At 36.6% G+C, this 13660-nt stretch overlaps 1 protein-coding gene across 1 annotated transcript in view; it reads left to right on the top strand.

Moving 5' to 3' along the window:
• LOC107040723 (zinc finger protein 768) overlaps nucleotides 1-13660 on the top strand; it is an 18325-nt gene that overhangs the window by 1881 nt on the left and 2784 nt on the right. The window contains exon 2 of the mRNA XM_015260929.1: nucleotides 7881-9071. Coding sequence (XP_015116415.1) covers nucleotides 7881-9071 — 1191 coding nt within the window. The remainder of the gene's footprint in view (nucleotides 1-7880; nucleotides 9072-13660) is intronic.

Genomic DNA, 13660 nt, shown 5'->3' with positions numbered 1-13660 from the left:
GGGGGTCGTGGACGGATGGGAGGATTTTCGGAGGGGTGGGAGCTGCGGTTAAGGATATGCAAGCAGTTTGGGGAGTTTTTTTTTTTGAGTAAAATGCTTTTCATTTGAGCTGAATTTGAGCCGTTTCCGGATATTTTGCGGTGATTTTGTTGGTTAAAGCTCGCAGGTGTGAAGTTGAATGTATTGGAGGGTTAGAACACATTTTTGGAATCTGGGAATAATTGGAAAGTTTAAGTTTGGGGAGAGGTTGATGAAATGATTTTGAAATTGCAATTTTTGAATATTAGGAGCATTTTCTATGAATAATTTATAAATTATCAATTTTAAACATTTGCAGTAATTCATTTATAATTAACGAATAGTTTAAAAAATTACTATTCTATTCTGTGCAAAATGTAATTTAATTGCGTTTTATATTCGTGATTTTTTTCCAATTTTTGTCAGGCAATTTAATTGATAAATTTAATGGATGAAAAGGGTTGAATGTATAATGTAGTCTGCACCAAACTGGAAAAATACTTGGATAGCTTTAATGAGATTTTCGTCGGTGCTTTCCACTTTTGTAGTCGAACAGTCGGACTTTCATTTGAGCCTAAGTTTCCGGATATTTTGCGATGATTTTGTTGGTTAAAGTTCGCAAGTATGAAGTTGAATGTCGGTATTTGAGGATTAAAACACATTTTTGAAATCTGGAAATAAATTAGAAAGTTTGAGTTTGGGGAGAGGTTGATGAAATGATTTTGAAATTGCAATTTTTGAATATTGGGAGCATTTTCTATGAATAATTTATAAATTATCAATTTTAAACATTTGCAGTAATTCATTTATAATTGACGAATAGTTTAAAAAATTACTATTCTATTCTGTGCAAAATGTAATTTAATTGCGTTTTATATTCGTGATTTTTTTCCAATTTTTGTCAGGCAATTTAATTGATAAATTTAATGGATGAAAAGGGTTGAATGTATAATGTAGTCTGCACCAAACTGGAAAAATACTTGAATAGCTTTAATGATATTTTCTTCGGTGCTTTCTACTTTTGTAGTCGAACATTCGGACTTTCATTTGAGCCTAAGTTTCCGGATATTTTGCGATGATTTTGTTGGTTAAAGTTCGCAAGTATGAAGTTGAATGTCGGTATTTGAGGATTAAAACACATTTTTGAAATCTGGAAATAAATTAAAAAGTTTAAGTTTGGAGGAAAGTTGATGAAATGATTTTGAAATTGCAATTTTTGAATATTAGGAGCATTTTCTATGAATAATTTATAAATGATCAATTTTAAAGAATTGCAATAATTTATTTATAATCAACGAATGCTTAAACAAATGATAACTCTGTGCAAAATGTAATTTGGATGAAGCTAAATATTCATCATTTGTTTCGTATTTTTCCTCACGCTATCTCATTGACAAATTTGATGATTGAAATTGCTTGAAATTATAGTGTCGTCTATACCAAACTACAAATACTTGAATATCTTTCATGATATTATCTTTGGTGAAATGCTTTTGTATTTTTGTAGTCGAACATCAGAACTTTCATTTGAGCCGAGTTTGAGCCTAATTTTCCAGATATTTTACAATGATTTTGTTATTTAAACTTTGCAGGTATGAACTTGAATCTCGATATTGAAGAATTTTCAAATTGCAAATTTTTAAAATTAAAATAAAATAAAAAATTTAAATAAATTTAAATAAAAATAATTTATAAACAATCGATTTTATGGCCAAAAAAGTAAGGTTTCCAAAAGTTTAAACAGTTGCAATTATTAATTTATAAACAACGAATATTTAAAAAATAATAATTCTGCGCAAAATGTAATTTGAATGACGCTGAGTATTCATGATTTTTTTCCAATTTTTCTCACGCAATTTAATTGACAAATTTGATGATTGAAATTGTTTGAAATTATAGTGTGGTCTGTACCAAAGTTAAAAAGTACTTGGATATCCTTAAACGGTTCAAGTTTGAGGTTTAGGGGTGAGTTTTTGGGGTATATCTCAGGATCCGAGGGAGATGGCAGTTTTTGTGATGAGGTTTTTCGTAGAACGAATTGAGGGGTTTAAAAAAGGTGCCCGCGAAAATTTTGCTAGTTGCTTTCGATTCCGAAATATTCGCTGAATACTGAGCAATGGTCGAAATCGGTTTTAACCGGTTTTATGAATGGTTTTTAATTTTCTGCTCTACGAAATTGGCAGGATGAAATTCCAGGCCAGTGGTTTATATTTTGATTTTTTTTAGATAAATTTCAAATGAAATTTGACTCGTTCAAATCAGTAGCGAAGCGGTAAAACAGTTCAAGTAGATTTTCACTATTATCCAGCATTTTCTAAAAATAATTGACAAACAACGAATGTTTAAAAAAATAATAATTCTGCACAAAATGTAATTTGAGTGAATGAATGAATTAAACCGTTGTACCGCTTCGGTATTATCATTTCCCGACAAAACATTGAGAGAAAAACGGCAAAGTTCTCAAATAAGTCTTACTTGTGCCAAAAAACCGTTTGGTAAAAGCGATAAAAAAAGGATTTTTCTTGTGCGAAACATATGAGGCGTGCGCCGAGATTGAAAATTTTTATTGCAAAAATAGATTTAGTCTTTTCAAAAAAAATTTATTCTCTGTGCAAGCAAGAAATGTCATTTCCAGCACTACTTCTTCGTTATTCGATGCGCCCATACGTATTTCGCTCCCGGCAAATGCTCGTTTTATATAAAACGAAGGATATAGTAGTTTGTCGTTTCGGCTATTCAATAATTACAGACAAAAAATGGATTTTTAAATAAAATAATAGTAACGATATGACAGGAATCTTGTAATTTGAGGAAAAAATATTTCTTGATGAACTTTTCTCTATAAAAGGGATTTTTATCCTGAAACGGCACCGTCTTGTACGAACGATCCACCTCTTGAGCAAAATATTTCATTATTATTTGAAGCAGAATAATTATTCATATTTGAGACTTTCAAATTCGAATCAAACAAAGTTTTTCTTCAATTGCTCGCTAATGAATGAATAGAATCTTTTATTTCAAATGTAGGTATTGCTGAGCCCTACCAAACCCCATTAATTAAAATTTAATTCATCGATTAGTTTTTTCAATTTTCCAATTTTTCCGAAAATCAGTTGTCCCACGATAACTAAAAAAATGTTCTGAATTGATTGAATGATGGCTTAAAAAATTTGCTTGGATGTCCTTTTGACCGAGTTCGAAGATGAAGGCGATAGCAATAATCGTTATTTTAATTCATTTGAAAATTTGCAAAAATTTTGTATTTTTTGAAAATTAGAATTCCGGGGATATCTTTGAATGTCATGCTTCAAATGAATTCAATCATAGCTTAAAATGTTTGTTTTAATGCCATTAAGTCGAAGTTGAAAGATGATTACGATAGCTATATTGGTTGATTTGATTTTTATGATGATTGTTGAAAATTTCGAATTTTTCATGAATTTCCCTGAAAGTGAGCTTTCTGACGGTTTCCTCAAATGTGATGTTCCAAATTCATTTAAGTATGTGTAAATAAAAATTTTCTATTAACATTTTATCGAAGGGTTGAGGGGAGAGATAGAACTGTAAAAGACAATCGGTTGTATAGAAGAAAGGGATAATAAGAATAATGATGATGATAACATTCAACTGAGTTGAAAATCTGACAAAATTAGTTGAAAAGAAATCTTATTCAATTTAATAAAATGAAATAAACAATGAATTACACATGATAGAAGGAAACGATGTGCGACATAACCATTTGGAAGCATATTCCTAATTTATTAGCAAAAATAACTACTATACGCAACACAAGAGCAATCTCCCACTTGTTTTTTCGGTGATTTTCAACTAACGATTTTGTCGGCCCAAACAAGACTTGTTACGAGAACTTGTTCGTTTTTCTCTCGGCGTACTCCTCAAATTGGAATGACTAATTGCAGACAGTTATTTCGGATGACCTTCTCTCCCTCGCCGAGATTAACTGACCTTTTTCGTACATTCGAGGGGTAAAAATAAGGGGATGAATTCGTCGATTGGAGAAATGTCAGTGGCCCGTCGGCACCCGCATACCTCTCCCATAAATCCAAGGTGCTTCCCATTAATAACCACGAACTCCCCCGACAAATCGACGAGGCTTTATCGCAGAACGTTAACCAAAACAATCTTTTAGCGAAATAGATTTATACAAAAAGTTAAATACCGCCGAATCTTCTCGGCCGGTTGAGCCGATACAAAATACAAATCTTCAGTATTGTACACTGATAGAATGATTCGTTTATTCCAAATGAGATTCGTTAACTATTAACGAGTGGTAGAGTTGAATATGACCAAATGAATATTCGTTATCAGTTAACGAATGGTTCACTTGAATGGCGAAAGTCAAGTCAAACAAGGCTCCTCAAATATACATTCGTTAACTATTAACGAATGAACATTTGGTGAGACTGAACAGACCCTAACCTCCAACCAAAATCCATTCGTTAACAATAACTAATCCGTTCTATCAATGTAAGGGCTATAATCATGCTAAATGCAACTTGCTATCTTCATTTTTTTTTTCAAATTATCGTGCGTACAAGAATGAAAAAAAAAACTTTTAAAACGAAAAAACGGCGATATCTCAAAAATTTTGTGTGAACGGGTACAGACATTTCGATTGATCTGGTCAGAGGCCATCGAGACGAGTATTTTAAGGGGAGACGGAACCCCTTAGTCTACATCAAATCTTAGAATTGTGTTTTCTCCTACAATTATTAATTTCTATCTATAATTGCAGGAGAAAACACAATTCCGTGTCCCCTTAAAGGAAGAAAAATTGAAATGGGCGCAGTAGTTTTTTGAGATATTGAAGAAAAACGAAATTTAAACACTGAAAGATATTATTTCAACTGATATATTCATATTCTATATTATTCCCGGGTCATTTTATTTTATTATCTCTTTCGACTCTTCGAACCTCTATACGAGAGAAACAGTGTAAGTTACATCTTAAAAACATCTAAGCTTTGACCGAATAAAATAACCCGGGGATAATATAGAAATTTAAACAACTTGTTATATCTCAAGAACTACTGGACTAATCGGGCGGAAACAACGCCCCAAAGTTGAGGTCAATCGTAGCTACAATGCGTCAAAATTTTCGATTTTTATCTACAAATTTCCCTGTATTTACATTGAAGTTTCCAGAAATTAATCACCAAAATTTTATCTCTACCACTTTTCTTTACTGTGAAACATTTGAAAGACAAACACCCCATTTGAAATCCTTGTATACTAAATTGTAAATACCTGGCTGAAGGCCCTCGGGCGATGGCCAGTTGCAAGTTCTCGAACTTGTAACAAATTTCATTAAAAATAAAAATAAATAAATAATCACCAAAAACCCCAGTTGTCATATACATACTGACATGACCCTAAAAACACTATTCCATCACGTTTCACAACATTCTAGACCCTTTGTAATAAAAATAAGAAAAATAAAAAATCGGTCAAATCCAAGGCTTCCATTCGGTAAACGCCAAAGAACCCCAGATTCTTTGTCAATCTTTTAAAACTGCATTCCAGATACTGGCGGTAATAAAAAAAATTAATTTTTGAGAAACAAACGAATTTTTGACATATTTAAGAAAAACTAAATTTAAACAATGAAAGATATTATTTCGACTGTTATAATCATATTCTATATTCACACCTTAGATATTTTAAGGTACAAATTACACGCAAAGCAGAATGCTATATCCTCTCTTTCGACTTTGCGGACCTCTATACGACGGAAACAATGTAAATTGTACCTTTTCATCACGCTGTGACGAAAAGTGAATTTTTCGGCACGCTCCGCGTGCCTAAAAGTCCAGTTTCCCCCACATTGTGATGAAAAATATTGTTCGTAACTCGTGAAAAAATGTTTTTTTAGCTCGTGGGATTATATCTTTTAAAACTGCATTCCAGATACTGGCGGTAATAAAAAAAATTAATTTTTGAGAAACAAACGAATTTTTGACATATTTAAGAAAAACTAAATTTAAACAATGAACGATATTATTTCGACTGTTGTAATCATATTCTATATTCACACCTTAGATATTTTAAGGTACAAATTACACGCAAAGCAGAATGCTATATCCTCTCTTTCGACTTTGCGGACCTCTATACGACGGAAACAATGTAAATTGTACCTTTTCATCACGCTGTGACGAAAAGTGAATTTTTCGGCACGCTCCGCGTGCCTAAAAGTCCAGTTTCCCCCACATTGTGATGAAAAATATTGTTCGTAACTCGTGAAAAAATGTTTTTTTAGCTCGTGGGATTATATCTTTTAAAACTGCATTCCAGATACTGGCGGTAATAAAAAAAATTAATTTTTGAGAAACAAACGAATTTTTGACATATTTAAGAAAAACTAAATTTAAACAATGAAAGATATTATTTCGACTGTTATAATCATATTCTATATTCACACCTTAGATATTTTAAGGTACAAATTACACGCAAAGCAGAATGCTATATCCTCTCTTTCGACTTTGCGAACCTCTATACGACGGAAACAATGTAAATTGTACCTTTTCATCACGCTGTGACGAAAAGTGAATTTTTCGGCACGCTCCGCGTGCCTAAAAGTCCAGTTTCCCCCACATTGTGATGATAAATATTGTTCGTAACTCGTGAAAAAATGTTTTTTTAGCTCGTGGGATTATATCACTCGCCAAAAAACACCTTTTTGCACTCGTTACGAAATATACTATTCGACAATATTTGCACCGCAAATACCTTCGGCTCGTGATATAAACCTCCCACTCGCCAAAAAACACTTTTTTGCACTCGTTACGAAATATAATATAAAAACCGCTAACGTTTGACCGAGTGAAATAGCCCGGGCATGATAAAGAAATGTAAACAAATTATATGTCAAGAACTCCTGGACCAATCGGGCTGAAGCAAAATTTCCGATTTTTATCTGTAAATTTCGCCGTATTTACGTTGAATTTTCTATAATCAATCAATTTATTCATCGTCTAGACCAATACAGTATTGTCCAATGGAGAGTCGAGACAATTAGCGTAGAAATTAATATTAACATCGTAATTCCCATAACTCCGTTTGGGAGTTTACAACACCAATCACTTCAGCGACTGAAGTCCACTGCATTTTTCTTTTCTCTCATATTACCTCATAATATCGTTCAATTTTCTAGAAATGAATCGCCAAAACCCCCAGTCGTCACATACACGACCCTAAACCATCATTTTCCCCGTTTTCACACTACAAGATCTATGCGCGCGCTCTCGCGCGCGCTGATCTATTAATTTGTTGAAATGAAGAAATGGAATTCATTAAATTTCATTTTCTCATGAATACCTTATAAATCTTGATAATGAATCAAAGAGAATTCGACTAATGATTGAATTGAATAGCGAAGTAGAGTAAAAGAATCTAAAGAATTTTTCATTTTCAATTAATTATCTTCAATTTTTAAAAATAATCGGTCTCCATAAAAGGACAGAATTTATTAATTTCACCGATGATATATATACATGTGAAATACATATATTATATATACATGACGTGAAAAAAATTTACCACTGAAGAATTTGAAATTATCTCACTGAAGAATTTGAAAATGTCGCGTGTTTTTTTTTGTGAATAACTTGGTGTCACATATTGACCAATCAGAATTAAGGATTAGCGGTCAGGCAGTTTCGAGATATTTCGATGTAAAACAGCTTCACGTTTCTTTCATCTTTAGTAAAATAGGATTCTAGACCTTTGCAAAAAGGAACTGAAAAAAAAAAATTAATAAAATAAAAAAATCGGTCAAATGCAAGGCCTCCATCGTGCACCAAGATCCCCATCTCGAATGACACTCTTTTACCTCTGCATTCCAGATACTGGCGCGCCGTACGTACTGTACAAGGACAATATGGAGAGACCCCAGGGCCAGTGGGCACCGGGGCCGGGTTCTCTCCAGGACGGTGGACTATACGGGCAGCAACAGCCCCAGAATCAGCAGCCACAGGCGCCCCAGCCGCAGCAGCAGGCGTCGTCCTCATCGGGTAGTCCGCAGCAGGCCTGTGGCCCGCCAGTCGAGGGGGGTGAAACGGGTCCGCCCCCGATGGCATCCCCAGTGCCATCGCCCTACCCCTCGGGCCCGACTGATCAGCAAGCCCTGACACCCCCCGACGACGACATAAACACCGGTCAAACAACAGCCCAACAGCAGGCTGCAGCGCAGCAGCAAGTGGCCCAGCAGCAGGCAGCTCAGCAGCAGGCAGCCCACCAACAGGTAGCAGCTCAACAGCAGCAGCAGCAACAACAGCAGCAGCAACAGCAACAACAGCAGCAGCAGCAGGCGAGTCAGCAGCAAAGTGGTCAGCAGACGCAGCAGCAAGCCAGTGGTCAGCAGGACCACTCACCCCAGCAGCAGCTGACGCCCCACGAGGTGGAGAGAGGTGACTGTTTCCCTGGCACTGGTGATCTACAACAGTATCCTCAGCACTACTTCAAGGATGCAAGACCACACGCATCACCCTCAGTGCCACCGCACATGCTGACACCCGGGGGTTTCTCAGCGCTTCATTACTTGAAACAACCCGGTGTTATGCTGACATCACTTGGCCAGGGCGATGGGGGTGCTAGCCTCGAGGCCCATCAGTACGCAAGCCCCGGTGGTGCTAACATGGCTAATGTACTCCCTGACATTGTACAGCAAAATGGCAAATCATCAAAAGGTGCAAACAGTGATCTTAGATTGTTCAAGTGTTTAACTTGTGGTAAAGACTTTAAGCAAAAATCAACGTTACTTCAACACGAGAGAATTCACACTGACAGCAGGCCTTATGGTTGTCCAGAGTGTGGAAAGAGATTCAGGCAACAGTCACATCTTACTCAACATCTACGTATACACGCTAATGAGAAGCCCTTTGCTTGTGTTTACTGCGAGCGTACCTTCCGGCAGCGCGCCATCCTCAATCAGCATCTGCGCATCCACTCGGGTGAGAAGCCATACCAATGTCCGGAGTGCGGAAAACACTTCCGTCAGAAGGCGATCCTGAATCAGCACGTCCGCACACACCAAGGCGAGCATTTCTCTCTGCCTCCCGACAATCCCACGAGGGCGAGAACGCCATGAGACACAATGACACCCTTCCAACCTTTCCGTACACACCCCCAGGCCCAAACCCACAGTCTGTCCCTATGTCAGAACAGAACAGCCCGTTTTTGCGCTTGGGGGAACAGTCGTCTAGGCCGGGTTTTGATCGAGCTGCTTTTGAGGGTCAACGGGGGTTTGGGGGGTGCAGGGACTGCTTTTTGCTGGGGTTGGTGGGCACTGCTGATTGCGGTTAGCTTGGGACGGGGAGTGGGGGGGCGCTTGGGGATTTGGTTCTTCGCGGACGTGGGGGGACACTGTTGGAAATTTTTTGAAGGTTTGGGGAGAACTCAGGGAATGAGGTGGGAAGGTCCCAAGTTGATTGAATTTTTAAGGTGAGGTGTGGAGGAGTGAGCGGAAGTTTCTATTTTTACATCATTTTTTAGGATTTTTGGGGAATGATTGAACTGAGAAATTGGGGATTTTATTGATTTTATTGGTGGGGAAATGACGTGAATTTTATGTTTCTTCCTGAATTTTTAAGATTTTCACGGAATAATTCAACTGGAAAATTGGGGATTTTATTTATTTTGAGATCATTTGAACGGAAAATCAATGGAATGTTTCAGGGAAATGGCCGAAGTTGATTGAATTTTTAATGGAATATGAGGGTTTGGAACAAATGATAGGAAATTTCTATTTTTATCTGATTTTTTAGAATTTTAGCGGAATAATTGAACTGAAAAATTGGGGATTTTATTTATTTTGAGATCATTTGAACGGAAAATCAATGGAATGTTTCAGGGAAATGGCCGAAGTTGATTGAATTTTTAATGGAATATGAGGGTTTGGAAGAAATGATAGGAAATTTCTATTTTTATATAATTTTTTAGAATTTTAGCGGAATAATTGAACTGAAAAATTGAGGATTTTATTTATTTTGAGATCGTTTGAACGGAAAATCAATGGAATGGTTCAGGGAAATGGCCGAAGTTGATTGAATTTTTAATGGAATATGAGGGTTTGGAAGAAATGATAAGAAATTTCTATTTTTATCTGATTTTTTTAGAATTTTAGCGGAATAATTGAACTGAAAAATTGGGGATTTTATTTATTTTGAGATCATTTGAACAGAAAATCAATGGAATGTTTCAGGGAAATATCCGAAGTTAATTGAATTTTGAATGGGATATGAATGTTCAGTAAGAAATGACATGAATTTTCCCTGATTTTTCCGAATTTTCACGGAATAATTCACTTGAAAAATCAAATATTTCATCAATTTTTAGATCATTGAACAGAAAATCAACGGAACAATTGATTTCCTGAAATTTCAGTAGAAATAAAGCAATAAAAATTTACGAAATTTGACGAAAAATTTTCAACAGTGTATCTCGATAATTGCTGCCTTGTTTGGTCTTCGGGAGATACTTCACGTTCTCTGAAGGAAGAACCTAATTATTTACGATACCTGCTTCTATATTAATATTTAACAACAACCAAAGATTCGAAAAGTCATGCCAAAGATACGTCGTTGTAGGGTTGAAAGGCCGTAATTGTTCTGTGAATTCAGCAGCGAAGCTGTTAAACTGTCCAAGTCGATGAAGGCCTTACCCGAGTTTTCGAGAAATATCTCCCCATCTGAGGGAGATACCAAAATTTTTGTAATGACCTTTTTTGTAGCTCTCAATTCGCTCTACAAAAAAGGTCATGACAAAAAATTCGCTATCTCCCTCAGATTTCAAGATATTCATTCAAAACTGGTCAATAGTTAGTCAAAGTCGACTTAAACCGTTTTACTCCTTCGCTGCTGAATTTTGTAATATCAAAAGGGCGCATGTCCAGTACAAAAACCTTAAGTTCCAATTATTGTTAACAAATTTCGTGGAAAAATTAAGATGAAGCTGAAATTAGCGATAGCTTCGCCGGCGGAAGTCGTGTAAAAACTCTCTCACACTTGAAAAAAATTACCACATCCGATTTATTTACCCTCACACCCTCAAATATTCCCCGAATCGAATTCTCCGCTGTCGAATATTCCGCCAGTTTCAGCCTCACCAACGTGGGCCCTTCTGACAATAACGTTTTTTATTCTGTCCTTGAGCTTGATATAAGTGTCTTGAAAAACTCCAATAGCCAGTATACGGTCACCAATAAAACCAATGGGAACTCTAATGCACTATGAAATTTTACGATTTCGCCTACGTTCCGAATGCTGTATGCATTCTCCTGAAGGGCAGTTGATTCCGTCTTTTCAATACAAAACCAAAAACGAACCCAAACAACATTACTAGGGTTAAGCAGGGCAAAATGGACACTTTGATTTTTTTTTAAACATCAACGATTCGTTGAATTTCAAATGCCATGGGAATTGATTTTTAAAAACTTTTTTTTCCATGAGAAATACAATCCTAAACCGAGACTAAACTAAATCGATGAATTTCCCATTGAGCCATGAAGATCGGAAAAAATGTCAAGTGTCCATTTTGCTCCCCGTTTTACCCCCCCCCCCTTTTCCCACAGTTAAAAAGCCAGAATATTGGATCTACGGCGTCTGAAATAATTTATCTGATTGACTCTTCATGAACCTTTTGAAGTTGATGTTTCGAAGTTGGCCCTCTAGGGGGAATTTTACTATTCGCACTCTATGTCCGTCAGAGCGGAATTCGGGGGTTCCCACTCCAACGTGATATTCACTTTTCACCTTAGAGGGCGAACCAACACCTCTTGAATCTCTTTATATTACAAAAATCCAAATCGGCTTCTGGTGATGAGAATTTGCTACTCGAAATAAAAACTTCAAAATTAAGGGTTACATGGGTCAAAATTAAGGGTCGCAAGGATCAAAATAATGGTAATGAGGTTTACAATAGGGGTCATAAGGGTCAGAATAAGGGCCATGAGGGTAAATATAAGGGCCACAAGGTTCGGAATAAAGATCCAAATCAGGATCATAAGGGTCAGATTAAGGGCCCAAATAAGAGTAACAAGTGTGTAAATAAGGGCCACAAGGATCAGATTAAGGATCACAAAGCCCAGATTAAGGGTCACAAGGATTAGATTAAGGAGCACAAAGCTCAGATTAAGGGTCACAAGGATCAGATTAAGGGTCTCAAGGATCAAAATAAAGATCATCAGGGTCTGAATAAGGATCGTAAGGGTCAGATTAAGGGTCCAAATAAGGATAACAAGGGTCTAAATGATGGACCCTTAATCTGGTCACAACGATCAGATTAAGGGCCCAAATAAGGCTAACAAGGGTCTAATTAAGGGTCACAAGGATCAGATTAAAGATCAATAATAAGGGTAACAAGATCAATAAGGGTCACAAGGATCAGATTAAGGGTCACAAGGATCAAAATAATGGTCATCAGGGTCAGAATAGCGGTGATAAGGGCCAGAATAAGGGTCACAGGGGTCTGATTAAGGGTCTAAATGAGGGCTTCTTAATCTGGTCACAACGATCAGATTAAGGGTCCAAATAAGGCTAACAAGGGTCTAATTAAGGGTCACAAGGATCAGATTAACGATCAATAATAAGGGTAACACGATCAATAAGGGTCACAAGGATCAAAATAATGGTCATCAGGGTCAGAATATCGGTGATAAGGGTCAGAATAAGGGTCACAAGGGTCTGATTAAAGATCACAAGAGTCAGATGAAGGGTCATGAGGGTCAGAAGAAGGATCACGAGGGTCAGATTAAGGGCCACAAGGGTCGGAATAAAGTTCCAAATCAGATACATGTGAAAAAATGTACTTCCTGCCGAGTGTGATTACAGCCTAAGCCGAAGGCGAGGCGGAAGACGGAATCTACTTTTTCACTTGCATCCGAATATCCTATTTAGTCCTACAACAGCATAAGTCCCAAACTAAAATGCAAAACAGCATCAATTGCCACAATTTCAAAATAACCCTTGAAACCTTACGAAACCGACAGCCGTGTACTGCCTATTGTAGGAGTTTTTCAAGATATTCAAGGGCTAAACTGTTAAACGGTCGTAGAAATCTCTGAAATAATCTCGATGTAAGCACAACCATCGCCCCACGTCCTTTCCACTCCACAACGACGAAACAAATCAAACCAAACCAGATAAAAAAAAACCAGTATTCCGTGATATGCCTGTTTGCAATACCACTCACCCACTATAATTCATCTTCACCATCAGCTTTACTCCCTCGCCGAGGTCGGGCCTACGGATAGCCTCAAGGTCTCGTACTGTAAACAACCATATTCTGTATATTTCTGTAAAAAAAAAAAATTATAATTGACGAAATTATAATTCCATAAAACTGAGAATTACGAGGTTTTAAACTACTCGGGCCACCTTAAACTACTGTATAACCCGCCCTTGTAAAGGTTCTGTGCTCGCGCTAATATGGGAAGTGTTTTCTTTACTTTTGTTACTTTTTACCTGAAGAATTATTAATTTATTTGTACACACACAATAAACAATTTTTTTATTTTTTTTTGTACCATCGACTGTCTGCTGGAGGCACGTGACCCGACGCGCTGATACTGCTTGTGTATTTTACTCATAAATGAAGAAAGAACATTAAATACAAGAGAAAAAAAAAA

Source organism: Diachasma alloeum, unplaced genomic scaffold, assembly GCF_001412515.2.
Source record: "Diachasma alloeum isolate Michigan unplaced genomic scaffold, Dall2.0 Dall_scaffold_00340, whole genome shotgun sequence".
Taxonomy (NCBI): Eukaryota; Metazoa; Arthropoda; class Insecta; order Hymenoptera; family Braconidae; genus Diachasma; species Diachasma alloeum.
The sequence above is the reverse complement of the archived record's forward strand: the minus strand, read 5'-3'. Positions and strand labels throughout refer to the sequence as shown.